Consider the following 23184-nt stretch of genomic DNA (forward strand, 5'->3'; position numbering starts at 1 on the left):
ATATTTAGTTTCCTTTTCTTGCCCCACTTTGATCATGGGAGGTGCTGAGCTTGCACAATGCTCTGTGAAACCCTTGCACCACCACCTGTGTTACTGCAGAGTAATTGAAAATTACTGTGGTAACTGATGCTGCACCACAGCAGTAGCCCAGGATGGTGAGATTCTTTTTTTTAGTAGAAAAATCCTACTGCTTCTGAAGCAAAAGGGACCAAGCTTCCTCAAACTGCAGCCACAGCCCCTAACTGAAGAATGGGCTACATAAGACCCTGATGTGCAGAAGACTCCAGGCCTTGCCTCAGTTTTTTTTTGTCTTGTATTTATGTCTGTGGGGAAGCATGGCCATCAACAGCAATGTCTTTGAGGAGGCAGGTAAGCAGTCACCGTTCTTTGGCCCTACATGTTGTGCCTGGCTTACCCATTTTATCTCTAGCCCCTCATAAAAGGCAGACAGCAGTGCTGTGTCTCTGTATGATTCTTTTCTATTATTATTTCTTGGTTCAGGTCATAATTGAGATCTGAATCCAGTTGGAACTGACTTTGTAAAGGACGATATAAGGAAGGAGACAGAGGTAATCTCACCTGCAGGGCACATCCCTTTGACTAATCAGCCCAGGCCATCTCAGTCAAGTTGTGTCATCAACAAAGTACAAGTGAGAAGATCAGTCCCACAATGCTGTTCTGAATAATAGTCGAGGGCGTGGCCCATCACCTGTGCTGCCTGTAAGAAAGTACTTGGCGAATAGATGAATTCTGGTTGGCAAAATGTGGTCTGAATCTCAGTGTAAAATACCTTGGAAACACTTTATTCTCTTTAGTCTGTCTTCAGCTGAATGTGGGTTAAGAAATTAATCAGATAGAGAATGACCACAGATGGACATTGAAAAATAGTCTTTCAAGCTCCATAAAATTCCTTCCTGATTGGGAAAAAAGAGGTATTCATATACTTAGAATTTTTCAGAAAATAGATAATTTAAAAGGCTAGGTAAGAGGATAAGGAATGTAATCGACAATGAAATAGATGACATACAAAACAAAAATTAAGTGACTCCTATACCTTTAGGATTTATCAATGAGTAACAATTAAAGGACAACTTTGAAAAAAAATTAATAAGCTTAACTGCTTATCCATTGGGCTTTTTCTGAACTGAACCTTCGCAAAAACAACATCTGTGGGGCTATTTGGTTTTTGTTCTTTCTTCCCCAATCTAATTTGCTATGGTCAGAACATAGAAAACTGAACTCAAAGCCAGATTTCTTAATAGGATGGCATTTGGACAGCTGTTTTACTTAGTGATCCTGTGCAGTGTAGTAGCAAAGCTGAAATAAGCCCTCTCCTTTTGGGGCAAACAAGACGGTATTCTGCTGAATGCTAGAATTTTATCACTTTGAAAAAAAAAAAATGCTGCTTGAGAGACCTAAGAGTATAAAAGCATTTGAGATCTCAGAAGGAGTTTAAATCAATGCACTGCTACAGTTACAGAGCACATGAAAGAGCCTGCTGTCTCTATTGCCAGGAAACTACTTAGAAACTCTCACTTTGATTTCTTCACGTAGTCCATTACATTACTGCTAAATGCAGTATATAGGGACATCACGACTTTGATGTTGTACAGCTCCAACAAATGGAAACTAATATGACAGAACTACTAAGATTTGTGGTTTTATGTGGGTTTGCAAATATATCCCTATCTAGCTCCCTATGTACTATGTATCTCCAGGGGCTGTCTTTTCACCTATACCTTTATAAAATCATAATTTTGGTGTTTTATTCATGAATTCTAGTAAGCAGTACCATGTTTATGTAGTACCAAAACCTCACAGGGGGATATTGTTATTCTGAATTATTACTTTAACGGTATGTATTGTACACCAGTTTCAAAAGTACAATGTAGTTTTATACATGTTTATCAGTACTGGTCAGAACTCAATTCAGTGAGGAATGACTGATTCCATGCCTTCGGAAGATCTGATGTTTTTAATCAGTGGGTGTGGACAGATGGAATTGGAAACTGCATTTTCATCCAACAACAGTACAGGTCTGTTTTCCAGTTTTAGTAGTAAACCTTCAAGTAGTCCTCCAATTATTTTAGGATGCTTTTAAAAATCTGTGGATTTCTGCCATTATTCATTAAATAATAAATTTGAAATCATTGTTCAATAATGTGCTTCTTCTTATGAAAATTATAAATATGAGCATATTGAACCATGGAAGACACGTTACAATTAAGATTTCGGAATTTAGAGAAATAAGATAAAAGCAGAGGTCAGAAGATCTGAATCTGACCATTGACTCAACCACCTACTAATCTTTTGAGTTGGGACATTCAATGTTTAGTTTCCATTTCTTCACTCACTAAACATTTAATAGCACCGTCTCTGTCTTCCTCTCCGAATTGGTGTATGTACTAAGTGATGACACTTGAAAGGCGGTGCCTTAGCGCAAAAGCTTCAGACCAGGTGGGGAGGCCAGCCCTGCCTCCACCTATGTGACCACGGACAGTTCTTTCAACCTTTCTGGACTCCTAACCTGTGAAACAAGGAGGCTGGTCTGAAAAATGTCTAAATTCCCTTTTGTCTTTGAAAACAATAAAGCACTATGTAAAATATTGCAAGTGTTTTACATTGCTTAAACAGATTAACCCTTTATCAAAAGAGATTAGTAAAGAGAGATCATAGGATCACATTTTTCTTCTTTTTCTGGGAAATCTTTTAAGAATTGGATGGATAATCCTCCTTATTCAGTGTTTCATCTATGAAACATATTTCATGGTTCAAACATATTTCATGGGAATATTCTTGAACTTCTTCCAGCCACATAAGGCTCTGTTATTAGTATATTTTGGAATGTGATAAGCATTGCAGAATTTCCATTTTTGCTTAAGTGTAGTTACTCTCCAATATTCCTCTTACTAATGAATGTACAGAAACTTTGAGACTACTTTGGACTTAAAATGTAAACATGTATTTTGCTTGCTTACAGTCTGGTGGCACACATTTCTGAGACCTGGAGTGTAGTTTGTCCACCTATTTGGTAAGAAATGAAAAGGAATCATTGTGATCATGGGTTCATCTGAGTTGTGTCTGATACTTCAAGATCTCTATTTAAGAACCTTGTCACATTTTCAAAATATCATTTGAAAGAGGTGCTACTCTGTTGCACAAAAACAAGTCCCAGCCCCACAGTGTTCTATTTCTATAGAACTCTTCTTGGCCAAGTTATTTGCCTGGGATTAGTATTTTTAATCCAGTTTGAATTCTGTTTGCTAGTTTTCTAGTACATTGTCTTTTACGTTTCAAGAGTTTGTTTTCCTTTACAGGCAAAAGTTTCCATTTTGACCTCCACCAGGCCCTTTAAATTCTAGATTACCTGATAATAACTCTGAGGTTTGATACCATTCTGTCTGAATGGTACTCTAATTTCCACGGCAGTTCCACCTACATGAGGTAATTTAATCCTCACAGTAATGAATTAGTTATCATCATCCACTGTTTTCAGATTGGGAGGTGTGAGAGGAGGAAACAACAAGCTAAAAGACTAGCTTCAGTCACACAGGTGCTGAAGGACAGAGCTGGGTCTCACACATGTCTTCTGACAACAAGACCAGAGCTTTTTTTGAGGTCATTACTTAATGTAAATAAAAATAATATCCGTGACCTTCTTTTACTGCATTAGACCAAAAAAGTATAGATTTAAAAAATTATATTCTGCCTAATTCATGCTCTAATGATTTATTCATGTTATGAAATTTATTTTTGGTGCCAATCTAGCTTACTAAGTGCTAGCTACTAGTTTATGCACTTAAATACATTGCCTTTTACTCTCCTATGTGCTAAGTATTTAATCTCCATTTTTAAGTGAAGAAAGTTGCTCACATTTAGGCAGCTAAGATGCAGTTTAAACCTGATTCTGCCAAACTTCTACATGTATGCTCTTAACCCCTAGGCTATACTACTTGATATGGCATAAAAAACACTCAATTAGACTTTAAGAAATAGTTCTTCAAGTCCAAGCTCTTTCCATTGTTAAAGTAAAAATACTATCCTCTCCCCTGCCTAATTCATAGTTTTATTCGGAGTATTGAAAGAAATAATGTATGTAAAGGAGATTTTTAAAATATAAATAACCGTAAATAGGTAATTTACTATTAATATGGTTAATCTCATTTAATGAGAAATAATGAGAAAGGAATAGCACCCCTCAACCCTCTGTCACCTCCCAGGTATTTTTACAGTTGCTTTACATAGACAGGCTTCAATTAAATGTGGCTGCACCTAAAGTGAAAATTCAGGGCACTGTGTCAGACCTCTACAAGAGACTGTTCGGTGGCCACCGGAGCTTTACAGCACACCTCAAAACATGCCGCACAGGGGGTCACCACCTACTCAGCCCCTGCACAGGGCTGGTCCTGCTGAGAATCCAAGGGCTCCTATTTAGAACAGCTCACTGTAGGGAGATTCACGCTTATGGAAATAATTAATGGTGGCAATGATCCTTATAATGGCACCTGATGCCCTGCTGCGAAGAAAGATAAACCAGCCTTCACCATAAAGAACTTACAAATTATACTGAGCAAACATGTTAACAGCTATTAAGAGTCCTAATCAGAGCTGTTAAACAAACAATTAAGAGATGTCATATAAAATACACCCATTTAGGAATAGCAGCTACATGTTTGGAGTTTTAAAAGGAACCATTTGCCTTTGAGATAGAGATAAAGCCCTCAGTGCAGGTTAGGCAAGAGCGAGGCACCTTTCTGAGCAAATCCATTTTCTGAGCATCAAATCCCATGGACAAAGCTCTGTTCCCAGTGGTGTGTTTGCATCCCAAGTTTATTTTGGGTCTCATTACTATTTCCTCAGAAAATTACTCTCTTTTTTTCAGACGTGACTTATTATTATAAGTAGTGCTGCTTTAAAGGGCCATGAAAATGTTGCTACAATCTAATAGTAAAAATCAAGAAATTATTTGTTTGGAGGAAATTTACTTTGCAGACAGCATTTCAGGATAAGATGAGATTCATCCCCACCAGTGCTTAAATCCTTGCTTTTCTAAGTGTAGACCAGTGACATCAGCACCACCTGGGAGCTTGTCACAAATGCAGAATCTTGGACCTCACTCCAAACCTACAGAAACAGACTCTGCATTTTAATAAGACCCTCCGATAATATATATATATATTAAAATTTTCAAAGAAATATCAATGTGAACGCTTCTGTTATCAGAAATTCTATCAGAAAATTAATATTTAATCTTATGGATAGTAAAAGGGAAATTACTCACTTTAGGAAGGTATATAAATAGTGTGACATTTGCTTGATGATGAAACATATCTGAAGTGGTCCCCTCTGACACCCATGCCTGATGGTGGCGTCCAGGGTTTCCAGCATATCACACCATCCCAGCAATGTTCAGTCGCCATCTGGTAGTCTCTCCTACCTCTTCAAGTTCTGTGTCCCCTTCACATGCTCAGTGTAGCTCCCATTTATCTGAAACACTAGCACTATAGGGTAAAGTGCATACAAGAGGGTGGGCAAGGAGGGAGTCTTTTTAGCCTTTAGCCCCACATGTTCTTCCATAGTTAAAATACACAAGTCTACTTTGTGATCACTCCAGCACCACTTGGCTGAGTCTACTCTATACAAATTGTGCCATGTTTGTGGATTAAGAGAAGTAGTGGCTCTTGTATCTTCTCATTGGAAAAGTTAGGGAGGACTGAGATTCAACTTGACTATTCATACACTGCAGAGTATCTAGAGTCCTTTTAGCAGCAGGTTTTCACAGCAGTCATGAACATCCCATAAATTACATGACATGATGTGATTTTCAAAATCTGATTTCTTATGATGTCCATATGGGGAACTATTTTAAGACTATAGTAAAAGTATACACATTAACATATACTACCAAAAAATAGAATCTCACGATGAACAAAGAAGATTAAGTAAAGCATCAGTTGACTTTTACAGTTAAAAAAAAAAAAAAAACCCATGGAGGAAATTATAATGATGTTCTTTATAATTGTTCTGAAAAGAAAATCAACTCTAAGAAAGTTATAACAGGCCTAATTAATGCTTAAATTGTTCCTCCTGAGAAACATTTTTTTTTATGGGATGTAAATGGACTTCCTAGAAAATATTCTTGTCTGAATTTAGTGGTTATTCAATGTTCTTTCCTGCACTGTGGTAACATACAGCCCTTCACAATAAGAAATGAAAGGTTTTTATTTCTGCTTTTTGGTTTTGCCTTGTTGTTTCTACTCATGTACAAGTAAGAAGTAAATAAAACAGGAGGACATTGACAATTTTTATCTAGCACTATCGAGTTTTCAAAACAATAGCTATATTTGGGTTGAAGATAATTGATCATTTAAAATTATATATACATGTGTTTGGGTTATGGAAAAGATAATTGTAGTTACATGAAAAGAGTTTTCCTTCATGAATGTCTATACCTTAGTCACCTTAGACTGCACGGTCATGAATTATGCAGTATAATCCACTTTCTAACCATGTGACCTGCCTGGGGCAAGTCTCTGCATCTCACTTCCCTCATCTGTAAAATAGGGCTAAAAATTAAACCTACCTCAGCATTATTTTGAGGACTAAATGATATAATTTCCTCATGGAAAAACCAGAATGAACTTTTTGGACAACTCAATACATTAAAAAGTGTTTAAGAGAGTGTGTGGCCCATAGTAAGAGCTCATCTCATGTTAGATATTACATTGTTTTCTTCTTACCACACCATCATTCAGCCAATTTTGACAGAAATATAATATACAGAAGCCATTCTCTCCTATTCTGAAATATAAAATGTCCACGTTCCCCTAAAACATAGCTATTTCCATCCTTATAAAAATAAGATACAGGGCTTCCCTGGTGACGCAGTGGTTGAGAGTCCGCCTGCCAATTCAGGGGACACAGGTTCGTGCCCCAGTCCGGGAAGATCCCACATGCCGCGGAGCGGCTGGGCCCGTGGGCCATGGCCGCTGGGCCTGCGCGTCCGGAGCGTGTGCTCCACAACGGGAGAGGCCACAGCAGTGAGAGGCCCGTGTACCCAAAAAAAAAAAAAAAACCATTCATAATTCTCCTACTTATACCCCTAGCTCTCCTATTTCTCTTAATAGGAGCAAAACTTCTCATCAGAGCAGTCTGTCTTCATATTGTCACATCCTCTATCCTCATCCATTCTTCAACTCGCTATAAGATGGCTTCTGCCCTGTTGCAGAGCTTCTCCCCCATAAATGCTAAAGTCTTTTGATTGGTAAATTTAACGATCACTTTTCACCTCCGATGTTACTGACCTTCGTGCAGCATTTGACATCTTCCATGATGCTGTCTTGTATCTCTTCTGCTTAGTGTCCTTCATGGTCTTCCTTTTAAATGCTCGTATTCCCAGAATTCCACACTTGGCCTTCTTTTTCATGTATATGATGAAATCACTACCACTTTTTGCTGTGAACTCTTAGGTATATATTTTTCTTGCCCTTTCTCTGTCTCTGTCTACTTCCCATTCCCTATTCTGGAACCCCTTAGTGTGTTTTCAATAAATTTTCTCAACCAGCCTAGCAATAGCTAGGTATCAGGTAGTGCACTAGGCATGAGGATTACAATGAAATGTATTAATTAAAGACTCAGAAGGCTTTAAGAGAACTTGAAATAGAATATGATTTATTCTATTTTCAGGTATTTCTTCATCTACATTCATGTATGACATGGTTTTTCTTTATTGGCTGCAATCACCAGTAACTATGATATATGCTGAGAATTTAACATCTGGGAAGATGGGATAGAAGTGAGTTTTGCTTTGCTTAGTTTTGTTTGGATAGCTGTTTCCTTGGATTGATTTGAAATATGGATGCAGAGAGGTGTTGAATTCTATATGGTAAATTTTGAATTTGAAGTGATGATGGGCCATATGGGTGAGGAGGTCCTACTGGCAGTTGTAAATGAGTCTCTGGAGACTATGTATGGTATCAAAATCGGAGAAGTATCTTTGTAAATAATCAACCTGGAGTGTTTCTCTAACTCCACTAAATTCAAGCTCTAATTCAAATCCTAACACAGACTCTCAAGTATATTTTTATCTGAATGATCCTAATTTCTCAGAATCAACCTGCCTTAACTCTAGAATTAAATCTCTATTTTCTAAGAAATGTCACTCAAATTTAAAAAATCTCTTCTGAATTATGCATTCATTCAACATATACTTATTAAGAGCAGAATAAATGACAAACTCTGTGCTGGTCACTGGGGATAATATGTTGAGCAAAATAAAATAGCTTCTTCCCTCCTGAAGATTCAGTCTATTGGGGGAGGGAGCTGTCAATCAAATAACGTTGCAAGACTTAGAAGTCAAAAATATATGAGCTAAAGAAGGTCTTAACTTATTTTGGGCTCCTGGAGGCCTCCTTGAGGAAGTGATAATTCCCATGAGACTGCAGCTGTGCTGTTAGCCATATGTAGAAGGGAAGGACCTTCTAGGCGGCGAGATCTTATGAGGTCTTAAGGCAAAGAAGGAATGTGGCGAATTCGAGGAAAGACCTGGGCGGCTGGAGCACAGTGAATACAAAGGGGGACAGTGATAGCTGAGGCTAAAGAGGCAGGCCGTGGTACATGAGAGCTGAGTTGATGGGTCTCCTGCTCAGCAGGACCACCTCCTCGCATGAGCACCACGTCCAGGCTGCACGTCTCAACGGAGGGAGAATGAGAGAGTTAAAATGTCCATTCTCATGTTGTGCTAAATTTAACTCCTGGGAAATTCTTCTGGTTGGGCCTAATTTTTTTACAGCCATACTGACTATACCTGCCATACAGTAAACCGCACATATTTAAAGGGTACAGTCTGATGTTTTGAAATATGTGTATACCTGTGAGACCATCACCACATCAAGCTGATGAAAGTATTCACAGTCCCTGAAAGTTTCCTTGTCCCTTTTGTAGTCCTTCCCTCCCGACCACTCCCATCCCCTCCAGGCAACAATTGACCTCTCATGCTTAGAACAGTGCCTGGCACATAAAATAAATTGTGTTGACTATATGAAAAGTGAGGCTGTTTGGAGAATTAGCTCTTAGCTTGACTTTTAGTTGGTTGCTCCACCTTTTCTAGGTATGCAGTGCTGTTCAGAATCAGGATTTCACTGTCATTCAAGACTACTGCACTGGCCTCAAAGCCTTGCTTTATCTGCAAAGCATTGAAGAGCTACAAGACTGGGACGGGCAGAGTCCAGCCACCGAGAGTCACCAGAAAGGGAAACCAGTTCCTCGCATTGCTGAACTCGTGGGAAAGGTATGTGGCCACCTCTCCTGGGTTGTCCTTGAGAACTCTGCCTTGTTCACTTTCTATTTCAGGTCTTGTTTGCCCTTCTACCATCTCACTAACAGAGGAAACACAGTGCCCATTTGATGTGATTTCTGCTGTAGAATCGTTCTGAAGGAGGCTTGATTACAACTCTATGATAGGTCTCTGAGTTACATTTTTATGAAACCAATATAACACAAGGTCATATAAAAGAAAAAGATTGAAGTTTATAGTGTAAAGTGCCTCCAAATTCTTGCTTACTGTGGTGATGACTGGCATTCTTTCCAGTAGGAGGCTGGAGATTTCTTTATTCTTTAACAAGCTCTGGAAATTATAACATTACCTTTCTATTTTCAAGACAATCAAATCACTGGAGCCCTGAATAATACGATGAAGTTTTTAAAATTAAAATCTAATCAGTATCTTTTGTAACTGCTTCTGCTATGTGGTTAAACCTGGGCTCAAAAGGTTATGTCCCAACTTTCTCACTAACTGCTATTTTCGGAGAAATATACACTACATTTACATTTTGTATAATACAGTGATTTTAGCAAATCTTTTCTAAAACAACATTCAGCGTTTCGCCTTTGTATTTCCTTTGTATTATTCTAAATAGATAACCATTGTCAGAAGATGTTTCTTGAGTCCTGAATGAGGGGAGGAAAAAATTATAATTCTTAGTCTTTTCAGCTTGTCACTACATCAATAATTAACTTTAAAAAAGAGAGAGGCAAGTAAAAAGATTCTTTAAGGAAGCATTTAATAATTCAAATGAATCTTAACTTGAAACAGGTCACATGAAAAAGAATGGAAAACAAAAACCCTGGGTACTCTGCCTTGGACGGCAAGGTTAGGGACTCAGAAAGAATAAGAGAAACATCATATAACAATTTACATTTGGCTAATTTTAATGGGAAATATCACTATTCCTCTCCAAACAGATAGCCAAAAATAAGGGCTTCTTGGAGAATAATGTGTATCCCTGCAAGTGCAGTGATGAAAAATAAAAGGGAGAAAGAAATAAAATCTTACAGTGTGGATTCCAGGAAAATATCATGATGAATGACTCCATGAGTGGCAATCAAACAAAAAGGCTGGGTGACATTAATATTTATAATATTATAATTAGCGAGACTGTGCCTAAGCAGCATTATTAGTGTAACTAATCATATTATCATAAACTGAGTCTGCAAGTATTTAGACAGTGAGTGTTCTTGCCTTTATCAATGACCATCAATATCCTAAAATTGTTCATAACTAAAAAAAAATTACAAATAACTTTATACTCATCCAATGTAAATATATCAAGTCAATTGTTTCTGACATGGTAGTTTTGATAGTTTATGACTGTCTATAAAAGCATTGTCTCAAATGTATGCAGTCACCATGCACGCTGAAATGGAAGTAGCTGCATTGCACTGTGCCATTTTTGTCTTTAAAAGACTTCCGCACTCGTTTGAAAACTTACATATTCAAATAGAAGATGGATAATGATGGAAACACTTGTGTCAGTGACTTAAGTGGAAATTGATTTTCTGATAGTTTGAATGTAGATTCAGACTTTATTTTAGTAAGTCCAGCCTTCATCAAAATCAAAAGTGTAATTTCCAGCATTATCATTTGTTAAAAAAAAAAAGATTTTGCCTATGTGATTATATTAGCAATTCATTTCTCAGCACTAAGTTGAGGAACAAGCAGATGGTCTGCTAATAGATCTATGCTCCAGAGTCTCTGGTGAGGGCTGACATGACTCAAACAATAAGTGACTATCCCCTTTAGGTTAATATCCCTAATAGTGAATCAAAGTGCTGTGGCTTCCTAGCTATTCCTTCCTAGTGTTGCAGGTGTGTGTGTGTGTGTGTGTGTGCATCTTTGAAAATAATTCATATTATATTCTCATTAGCTAAAGAATAGGATGCTGGTTCTTACCCTGTTTTCATGATAAATGGACAAGAGAAGTTGCAGACCCTTTTCAGAAAGCCCCGCTGGAAGTAGCTGGCTTCTTTAGACAGGAAAAAATTTGTTTGGAAAGTACAGTTGTTACTCTCTTTCATCTTTCGCTCAGAGGTCAGGCTAGAATAAATTAGAGTAGAAATTTAGAAGAAACGAATTACAGTACAGTGTTTGAAGATGGAGGAAAAATGAGACTTGAACCATGGAAACAAATTAGTTTGGCCAAATTAGTCATGTTATCTTTCAAGTAATTAGTATATTTAATATACGTAATTAGTATATTTAATATAGTCTCCCTAATGCATACCTCACGTATAAATTGATTAAACTTCCCAAGCAATGTTTCTTCATGTGACTTTGGAAGAGCAAGCAGTCAGGCATTTATGGTTTGCTCTGGTCTTACAGTGCAAGTTGTATAAATTCGTGCCTGCAAGCATGAAAGTAGATCCCACAGGAAGAGCAGTCACCAGCTCTGCTGCACCACAAAGCTATTGATCTCCAACTCCTGGTGCTTAAAAACCATGTGGCATGCTTATGAAAATGTAGATTCCCAGGCTCCACTCCCAGAGATCCTGATTTCATTGGTCAAAGGTGAGTCCAGGAATCTGCATTTTAACAACCTGATTCTGATGGAAGCATACAAGGATCCGCGTTGCCAAGAAAAATGAAAGTAAGAATAGCAACCGAATATAGTCAGAGATCGAGAAGTTAGCAATGGGAACAACACAAGCTTCTCTTGAGGGAGAAAGCTGGTAAGAAATAATTTTGAGCTGGAAGAGAAATGAAATAGAGAGTCAGGAGAGGAAATCCAGAAAAGCAGCACACTGGGCTCTGAATGGCCAATGGTTGAAAATACCCCTTGAGGAACCAGGAGCGGGAGTTAGTTCAGCAGCTAGGTCAAAGACATGTAAGCAAAAAGAATTCTAAGGACAGATACAGTTCTCAAAGCATGACATCCAGAGTCCATGCAGACAGTCAGCAACGAGGAAGTCTGTGAGGATAAGGAAGGGGAGGCTATTCACAGTATCATCAAAAAGGAGGCGCATCGGGGGCTTCCCTGGTGGCGCAGTGGTTGAGAGTCCGCCTGCCGATGCAGGGGACACGGGTTCGTGCCCCGGTCTGGGAATATCCCACATGCCGCGGAGCGGCTGGGCCCGTGAGCCATGGCCGCTGAGCCTGCGCAACCGGAGCCTGTGCTCCGCAACGGGAGAGGCCACAACAGTGAGAGGCCTGCGTACCGCAAGAAAAAAAAAAAAAAAAAGGAGGCGCATCGGTAGCAAAGCACTTTTATTATATACTCAGTTACCTTAATCCCCTCTTCTACCTGGTGAAAACCTGGCGACTTAATAAAAGTGAACTGTTTGCTTGCTACGTATGGGACAGTGGTTACCAACAGAGTTCCAAGTAAGACTGTTAGGTTTCCATGATGCTTCCTTACTATACTAGCTAAGCAACTTGGACAAGTTAATTAATCTCTCTAAATCTGTTTCTAAAACTATGAAATGAGGATAACCACAGTACAAGTCCACGATCTCTCATTAACACTTCTGAAACCCAAAAAGCTCTGAAACCAAATGTTTCACATAACTCATTTGGCAGCAAACCCGGCCTGAACTGATGGGAGGCTTTTATAATCTTTATTTATTCCTCTTAGAGTGAACATTTACGTGTTTACTTCCAATCGACGAATGTGTTGAAGTCCAGGTTGCCACGCCACATCTTGCTGTAGGTGCTAGGGAAAAGGTAGTATGTGTACCATTTTTCTTTCCTAAAGTCCAAAAAAAAATTCTGCATTTTGAGCTACGTTGGCCCCAAGTATTTTAGATAAAGCATTGTGAAGAATACTTAAGTGAGAATATAGTTGCAATTATACCTTTATCCACAAATTCTTCTTTAGAGTTGGAGACAAAGTATATATTTTAGTGACATTAGAAAGTAAACTGTTAGTATTTGGCATTTTTAGGTGTGGAAATAAGAATTATGTGGAGATTATTTGCTTGAGAAACATGAAAGAAATTGGAGGCTCCAGTATTAGAACAGAAAATGTTACAGTCAGAAAGCATGGGAGGAAATGACTTCACTTCTTTGTGCCTGAGATGAAGGATTCCTAAGCAAGAGCCTTTGAAAGGGAAACAGCACAAGACAACACTACTGACTGCTTGGTTTCTGCGTTCATTTTCACATGCTGTTCCTTACATCTGAAATGTCTTTCCAATTCACTAAAGAGTAATGAAAGCATCCACTTCTCTTTGAGTTATTCTCTGACCTCTACACCAGAATTAATTTCTCCTTCTCTTCTTCAACCTTAGTTGCAACCAGTATCACACAGCATTTGAATTTTTGCATCTCTGTCTCTTCTACCAGACAGTCTTCTTCACCTTTGTATCCCAATTTCTGGGGACCCACTGATACTCAGAAAGGGCTTAATAAATGATGCTCAAATAAGTAACTGAATGAATAAATTAATGTAAGAAAACAGCTAAGTGGTAGAACTAAATATTAGTAGTCAATGACTTATCAAGCCATCGCTTTTCCCATGACATCAGAAATGAAAAAATGTAAAAAGAAAAATAATAACTTTGAACTTAAAAGTTCCTTTTGGTGTATAAGTCTAGTTTAGTAAAATGAAATGGAAAGAAGCCAGAGTGGAAAGAGTGAGATAGGCAAGTGAGCAACCTGCATTCCTTCTAGGATTGGCAAAATGTACCTAGAGTATAAGCTTCTTTAGGGCCTAGACCACACACTCTGTGCCAGTGCCTGACCCAATATCTACCATGTAGGAGCAACAGCGTGGTAGCCGAATTGATGAATGATATATTGATCACTCTTTTTTTTTTTTTAAGATCTATCTTAAATGTCACTTACTTTGTGAAGCCATCTATGACTATCTTCCTCTCCCTCTGGGAAAATTGTCACTCCTTTCTCCTACAGCCCTTTGTTCATATAACTGCTATTGCAGTTATGACATTATCTTCTAGTTAGCATTACTTCTTGTCCATCGCTGAGCTCATTATGAGCAACTTGAAAACAGAAATCATGTCTTATTTACACTTGAGTTTTCAAGCAACTAGCACAATGCTACATGTTTATACAATTAAGTTGCACAGACTATCTGTGGTGTCCTTATTTGGAAGGAAAAAAAGGAAACAAATTTATAATTAAAATTCCAGCCAGGCCCTTTCAAAAATAGCAGGCATTTTAGAAGAAAACAGTAAATGTGCCAAATTACTTTCAGTAGGTATTAAAATATGATAAAATACATATCACTGATATTAATAAGTGAACATAATGTGTACTCATGAAAAAGCTTTCATTAGGATAAAGTCAGAGAAACTGTCGTGGTGCTTGTATAATGACTCATAAAACAAGGCTTTATTTTGATGATAGAAACCAAAATTGGTGCATCTATATGACCAGATGCATCATTCTCATGTTTTTAAAACCAAAAGTAATATGATTTTGTAAAACTACTGCTATCTGGTTATGGTGTTTGATACGTAGATGTCTATTTATTTGTCTCTGGTATATTATCCAACACAGAGAACAAAGAAGTATCCACAAGGAATATATAATGTCATAAGCATGATCATCACAAAAGTCCTAATAATAACAGTCTCAGAAGAGGAGAGTGGTATCTCCTGTTTACCCAAAACTTTAAAAGTTTTATGTCTTCATGCTATTTATTTTTTCATACTTTTTATGTTTCCAAATTGAGATATAATTTACATAAAGAAAAAAGGTCTGTCTTTAAAAACACAGGTCTTAAATAAACCATTTGATGAGTTTTGACAAATGATATAGCCATGCAACTCTTAATTCTATCAAGATACAGAACATTGTCAACACCTCAAAGATTCCCTTTTGCACTCTCCCAGTCATTATCTCTCCCTCCTCCTCACCACCAGAAGCAAACACAATCTAATTTCCATCAACATAGATTAGTTTGTTCATACTCTTTAACATCATATAATTAGAATTCCACATTGTGTGTTTTTTTGTGTGTAGTTACTCTCACTCAGCACAGTGTTTCAGAGATTCATCCATGATTTGGGGAGTGTTAAGTAATTCATTTTTTTTAATTGGTAAAAAATATTTTATTGTATAAATATACCACAATTTGTGTATTTCTTCAAAATGACATTTGGGCTGTTTTCACTTTCCCATTATTATAAATATATCTGAAATAAGCATTCAGGCATAACTGGTTTTGTGAATACATATTTTCATTTCTCTTGAGTAAAACCCAGGAGTGTAATATCTGAGTCTTAAGGTGATGTGTATGCTTTATAAGAAACCTATAAACAGATTTCCAAAGTGGTGGTACCATTTTACACGGCTACCAACTGTGGATGGGTGTTTCGGTTCTTCCAGCCAACATTTAGTATCCTCTGTCTTTTTAATTTCAGACATTTTAGTACATGTACATTGGTACGACACTGCAATTTTAATTTTCATCTCCCTGAAAATTAATGATTTAAACACTTCTTTGTGTCCTTATTGTCCATCCATATATCTTCTTCTGTGAAGTGTCTATTCAAATTTTTTGTCCACTTAGAAGTTGGGTTTATTTTTAATTAAACTTTAGGAGTTCTTTATATGTTCTCAGTACAAGTCCTTAGATGCAGAAAAAGCATTTGAAAAGATCCATCATTTACTTATCATAAAACCCTAAGCAATCTAGTGGAAGGAAACTTCCTCAATCTGATAAAGGGCATGTACAAAAATTCTACAGCTCATTTCATATGTAATGGCAAAACAATAAACTTTTTCTCCTAAGATCAAGAACTAAGCGTAAATGTCTATGCTCACTACTTATATCCAGTATTATACTGGAGGTCCTAACTAGTGCAGTAAGGACATGAAAAGAAAGAAATGGCATCCAGATTGGAAACAAAGGACTAAGACTGTTTTCATTTGCGGATAGTAATATTGTGTACATAAAACATCCTAAAGAACCTATAAAAACACTATTAAAGTCAATAAATGAACTAAGCAAAGTTTCAGGACAAAAGACAATATACAAAAGTCAGTTGTATTTCTGTATGAACAACAGGAAAAATAAACAATCAGAAAATTAAATTTTAAAATGCCATTTACAATGGCACTTAAAAACTACAAAGTACTTAGGAACAAATTAAAATATATGCAATAGCCACCCACTGAAAACTACAAAGAATTGTTGAGAAAAATTAATGAAGAAATATCAGTGGAGAGATATGTTAAGATCTCAGTTCTGTCCAAATTGATCTGTAGAGTTATGACAATCCCAATCAAAATCCCAGCACACGTTTATGTAGAAGTTGATAAACTGATTCTAAAATTTATATTGGATTTCAAAGGTGTCAGAATAGCCAAAACAATCTTGAAAAAGAACAGACTTAGATGATTTGACCTATCTGCCTTCAAGACTTTCTATAAATCTTCAATAATCAAGCAAGTGTGTTTTAGTGTCAGGATAGACAAATAGATCAATGGAAAGTCCAGAAGTAAACCCTCACATATACACTCAATTGATTTTTGACAAAGGCACTAAAGCATTCCAATGGAGAAAGGAAAGTCCTTTTGATAAATGGTGCTGGAATTAATGGATAAGCATAGATATAGATATAGATACAGATATAGATATAGATATAGATATATTTTAATGAACCTCATACTTTCCTCACACAGGACACAAAAGTAATTTTAAATATATCATAGATATAAAAGTAAAAAGACTATAAAAGTTTTAAAGAAAATATAAGTAAATATATTTACTTATAAGGAAAAATTTTTAGATAGGATACAAAAAGCACTAACCATACAAGAAAAAAAAAAAGATAGGTTGCACTTCAAAAGGCAAGTGCTCATCAAAAGGCAAGTTAAGGAAATGAAAATTTAAGTCACAGAATGAGAGAAAATATCCATAATACTTATATCTCGCAAAGAACTTGTGACCAGAATAAATATATGTAATACTTTATGCAAGTAAACTGGATTTGAAATTATTTAATCTTATCAACAAGTACACGGAATCTTACAATGAAAAATCCACTGTGAGGGAGCCCGTGGGCTCTTGCAGTGAACTCCCATCCGTGGCCACTTGCACGGCTAGCCCAGAAAAGAGAGAGAAAAGGTGATGAAAGCCATTTTCTTTCAAGTTCATCTTACGGCCTCATAGTTCTTGTCCATGCTATTTTCTCTCATTGCAGCTTTGTCCCTGCGGTTATGTTTTGGGGATACATTGTACAGTTAGAGAAGTTCCAGATGACATGTTATATTTCTGTCAGTTAACTTGGGTAATGATTGAAATAGAAATCAATATTATTGCTTTCTATGACTGATTGCATGAGGCTAAATATTTTTTATTGTTTTAGTTCATTTCATAGAACATGGCAAAAAAAAACAGCATCAGTTCCTGGAAATTCAAACTTTCCAAAATTACCAAATGAGTCTACTGCATAGATATGGGAACTTACCTACATCTCTAAATATCATCAGATGGTTTGAGTAGTATCTTGGGTAGAATGCTGAATTGCCAAGTATCCTTTTAGAATAGGGCAATCACCTGTTATAAATGGTGATTATTCCTACTTATAAGCAAAAAATGCTGGATAAGATTTGATATCCCCCTCTTGTAGTCCTGAGTGTCTCATCAGCTCATTAATGTGTAAGAATCCCACAAAGGAGTCAATATGCTGCTGTAGTAAAAAGAGCACTGTGTTTGGAGTCCAGCAGGTCTGTGTTTGAATCCCACCTCAGTGTCTTACTACTGGGTGAACTTGGGCCAACCACATGAATCCTACAGTTCCCCTTTGCTGAAATGCCAAAGTGAGATAATGATACTGATTTCATGGGTGCTTTGTGAGGACCAGAAATCATATATATGATGTATGTAGCACATAGCAGGCATTCAATGCATGGCAGTTATTGTTATAATTAAGTCTAACATAGATAGATAGATTGGGGTAATTTGGATATGTGATATATTTGTATCCAAAATTTATGGATAACATTAGGGTAAGCATAAACATTTGAGCAATGCTTTATGAGTGGATTTCTTCAATCTTCTGTGTAGATTTTCCAGCTGATACTCATACATTATTTTTATACATTCTCTTGGCTTTCTATTGATAACATGCCCTTATTAGGTTAGTTTTGTTTGATCTGCTTAAAAGCCTGCAACTTTGTCCTTTGAAGCATTCCCTTTCATACACACAAAAAAGCTCCTAAACAAATCAGAAATGTTTGCTTTCCAAGCAAAATGGAGATAAATTTGTTAATTTGGGGTCTGGGCAGTAAGCTAGCATGAATGGTTCATCATTGGTCCTACAATAGGTGAAAGGGAGGGGCCTACTTTGTTGCCAAATCAGAGTAACTGTATCAGAATTTAATATCAACAATTATAGGAGGGGCTGGTAGAAGTCTCTCATGTTATGGGAAGAGATAGTTTTGCTTTGCTTATAACCAGAATAGTGTGTGCCCCTATAAACCTTCCCAGCTTGTTTTCTCTCCCATCTCAGGAGTAGGTGGGTTCATTGCACAGGGGAACTCTGATATTTGGTGGCAATTACTGAGAGCACTTTGTAGAGGAGAATTCTAACTCAAAGCCAAGCCCAGTGGAGGTATGTGATCAATTGGTAATGCCTGCATGGGCACCGACACGGAAAGATGTTTCAGGATATGGCTTTGCACTTCCTGGAGTGTGGAGCACTGACAGCTTGACTGGTTTAGGAATTTGGGCAGCGATGAGCTCTTGAATTTGTAACCATTATACCCACCTCGTTGCAGTCCACCACTGTGTGCCTGAAATAAAATGTAAGCCATACAACATTTTTACTGTTGCCAGCATCCCATCATGCTTTTAAAACTTACGAGTCCCTATTTCTTCTCACTCATTAAATTGATATCTAATTCCAAGTACAAATGAAATTATTCCCTTTGTCACTTTCATGAAAGTAAGTGGTTCAGTATAATTCCTCATACTTCATCAAATATACTACTTTAGTCAGAATGCACCTCATTAATATTAATTATATACTTAGAACTTGTGTAAAAGTGCTTTTCATCTTCAACACAAGTTACCCACATTAATTCTGATAGTACTTTTAAGCCAGGAAAAAAAATTAGGATTTTTCTTGTTCTGGGTGGGGACTGAGGATCTGTAAAGAAACCATTAGTATAAGCATGTAAGATAAAATTTGAATTCAAATACTATCCTCAAACTCATCTCCTATCCTCCCTCCTAAGAACTCTACAAGATCAGTGAACATTTATCACAAACCAGTTAGCTTTGTTCCTAATCCTGATTTTATGGAATAAAGCAAAATATCTCTTTGTAATTCTGAGCTACGTCCCTGAGAAAAAAATAGGCATTTGTTATATCTCTGTTTAAGCTCACTGTCCACTTGAATAAACGGAGCATTATATAAAAGATATAATATTCTGGTATTAAAGGAGTCATTTTGATAATGCAAAGAGTCAACAGAGATTCTAATTATATTCAGCTTTATGACAATGTATCCTAATCTAAGATTTCTTTTTTTTTTTTTTTTTTGGCTGTGTTGGGTCTTCATTTCTGTGCGAGGGCTTTCTCTAGTTGCGGCGAGTGGGGCCACTCTTCATCGCGGTGCGTGGGCCTCTCACTGTCACAGCCTCTCTTGTTGCAGAGCACAGGCTCTAGACGTGCAGGCTCAGTAGTTGTGGCTCACGGGCCCAGTTGCCCCGCGGCATGTGGGATCTTCCCAGACCAGGGCTCGAAACCGTGTCCCCTGCATCGGCAGGCGGACTCTCAACCACTGCGCCACCAGGGAAGCCCTATCCTAATCTAAGATATGAGAAAAAAAAATTAAATGCTATTTGAAATTCAAAAGAAGGATGTGATTTACCCCCTCCCCAAAAACATCAAACAAGACAAACCATAGTTCTTTGGTTTTGTTATTGTATTTTGGTTTTGGTTTTGTATTTTTTTACCTTTGAAATTATATGCATGTAACTGCCATTGAATAGCATTACCAAAACCCTGGAAGTTTAGGAAGGATAGGCCAAGATATCTTCAATTGTTCTGAATAATTGGCAGTCTCCCAATTAACTAAATCCATTTAGATATCCAGATGAAATATCTATCCCTTCTCCTCTTCTCCTTAGAAACCTGATTACTCTGTTTGGTTGCCATATTGACCTAATTAACCACCTAATTTCTAAATATCCCCTCCGTTTCATGCTGTATAGATACTGGAAAGCAATCTTATTAGTGTCTAAAATCCATGCCCTATATTAGTCTGTGCTTCGTGGCCACGAGTGACCCCTAGAAATGTGTTTGAGAAGATGTGACTACAACCTGCCCAGAGAATGTGACTAATGCTACATAGAGAATTCTTTGATTTGCAGCTTCAGGCTCTGTCTGTGAAGTTGCCTCATAGACTTGGAAGTGCCCTGAAGCCTCACTCCCATGCTGCCCCATCTACTGTGGATTGTTCCTGGCAAACCACGTCAAGACCGTGCCTCCTGAACCTCTGTTGCCATATATCTTTAAAGCATTTTTCTTGTCTTTCCTGCTTATCAATTGTATCCTATTTCATCTCAAACTAGAGAACCTTCTCTAGATCCTCTGCTTTCAATTATTCTCTGCATATGCCCATTCCAACTGAACTATAGAATGTCACCCGTCCTTTCAGGGCTATCAAGCTGGTTATCTTTTGGAGCCTAAATGTTACCAAATGTTGCCTAAATGTTTCTTTACTTTTAATATAGGTCCCAAGTGAAATTAATGAAAGTAAACATATGGCATTTGTGGTAATCCGGGCTTCCTAAGAAAATAGAATTATCCCAGGACTACTGTATACATTCTTCACTGAGATATAGAACAAGCCTGCAAGATTATCCTTCTCTGTTCATACGCTCAGAGTTTGTGGTCAGCATTGGTGGTGCTCACTAATATTTCCTTGTTCTGTAGGAGAAGTAAACCTCCTTGCCTCTTGGATGCTTCATAGGGCTAGGTGACTAGATCTCGTTGATGCAATGTGAGTGAAATGTGGCATGTGATTCTGAGTGGAAACATTTCACGGCTGGCACTCAATTCTCTAAATTCCCTTTCCTTCACCATAGCAAACTCTGAAGTCTCATGATGAGAAAGTGGCAACATAAAATGGATGGCCTAGATTGCTAAGCCGCCACATTGAGGATATCCAGAGACACAACAGGCTTTTTTTTTTATGAGTGAGAAATCAACTTTTATTGTGTTAAGTCACTGACATTTCAAGTATGATTATTACCAGAGTACAACCAGCCAGTGAGGATTAATACAGAATTGCAAATAACTTGTAGCTGTTGCCAGAGGACTGATAGCGCTGTAGCCCTTTGAAAATTGTAAAACGGAAGAGCTCCTCTTTAGTGACCTTCACTTTCCTTTCTGCACCTCTTTCCACGTGCTGGCAGCTGGTACCATAATGTGGTTTTCCATTACATCACTCCACCCTGGGCCTGATCTCTTGGCAAAATGCCGGAAGATACCAGATAGCCTTGTTTCCAAACCGTACAGCAAAAATATTTATTCCTGCTTTGTAGCTGGTTTTAAATAAGTTATTGTGAAGAGATCCCACCATTGGCTTAATCCAACTGATGAAACTGAGCAGCGTTTATGCTTTTCACATAGCTTCTTTCTTGTTAGTAGTAAGGCCTTGGGCAACTTACATACTTTCCTCTTAGCCACCATTTCCTTGTTTAAAAAATTGGGATAACAATAGGTATCCCATAGGATTGTTGAGAAAAATAAATAACAGGGTCTGAATTTTTTCTTCCCCTCACAGGTCAGGTTCCAGAAAACATCATCTCTACTCATTGTCTCTCATTCCTTACTTGCTTTACTATCTCCAACCCATCAAAATTAGATTTCTATCCATCCCCACCCCCCAAATCACTAGAACTGCTCTTGTTCAAGTTATGTGATTTAGTGATCACCAAATCCAGTAATTTCCAGTCTTGTCTTTACTAGATCTTCTTACATTCAACAATTGACCACTTCTTCCTATTAGAAATTTCTTCTTTGATTTTTGAACACTCTTTTCTCCTGATTTCTCCCTTACTTTTTATCAAGCAAACAACTGTTAACACCTAGTATGTGCCAGGCGTTATAATGCTGCCTTCTTTAGAAGGATCACAGACTAGTGTGGAAATTAGGCAATTAAAGAGTTATTTATATAATATAGTATGATAATTACAGTGATACAGAGATATGCACAGAATAGCAGGGGTGGCAGGGAACTTGAGAATGTTTTCCAAAACAATCTGAAATTAAGGTCTAGGAAGTGTGGGAAGGCTAGGGCCCAAGCTAAGGCCGAAAGTATGACAGAGGCTTGGGGTCAAACAACATTTCTGTGTCTGAACAGAAGCTTCTTGGACTTAATCTTTTAGACCCCCTCCCCTTTTTTGGCCATCACATAACATTCCCCTGTCCATGGCTCTTCTATTACTGTCTGTGTTCATCAGACCCAGAAGCCAATTTTAATCTCCTTGCTGTTATCATCCAAATGTGTACTCTCACCAAGATCCCCCCTCTGGACCCCACACGCCCATCTCTCCAGCTTTCCGGTGGACTTTGCCACCCAGTAGCTCAGTTCAGTGCTCTTCCTGCAACCTAGGAATAAAACAACAGTAGTGATTATCCCTGACAATTATATAAGCACTTTATAATTTACAAAGCACTTTGGCATACATTATCTCACCAGCTGCTTCCTTAATGTAATAGCAGCAGTGGGCAAAAAACCGTGTCACTGCCAACAGCGCTTTTCTGACCTTGGTCTCCCAACCCCACCTACTAAAAACATAAGAGCAGCTGGATGGGAGCTGATTAGAGGTTGGAAGCTGACCTTGTTTGGGGACCAGGGGAGTGTGACAGCAGTGGTTGCCACCTCCACCTTCTCCATCTCCGGAGGGGTGACAGAGCAAGCCAG

The 23184-nt window shown here is 37.8% G+C and overlaps 1 protein-coding gene across 2 annotated transcripts in view; it reads left to right on the top strand.

The window, feature by feature from the left end:
- DPYD (dihydropyrimidine dehydrogenase) overlaps positions 1–23184 on the top strand; it is an 820498-nt gene that overhangs the window by 696382 nt on the left and 100932 nt on the right. Inside the window, exon 20 of one of the 2 annotated variants that reach the window (XM_029227639.1) lies at positions 9110–9289. The exons of the other annotated variant lie outside the window; for it this stretch is intronic. Coding sequence (XP_029083472.1) covers positions 9110–9289 — 180 coding nt within the window. The remainder of the gene's footprint in view (positions 1–9109; positions 9290–23184) is intronic. 2 annotated transcript variants of the gene reach the window in all.

Source organism: Monodon monoceros, unplaced genomic scaffold (assembly GCF_005190385.1).
Source record: "Monodon monoceros isolate NGI ecotype Baffin Bay Population unplaced genomic scaffold, NGI_Narwhal_1 Super_Scaffold_18, whole genome shotgun sequence".
Classification (NCBI taxonomy): Eukaryota; Metazoa; Chordata; class Mammalia; order Artiodactyla; family Monodontidae; genus Monodon; species Monodon monoceros.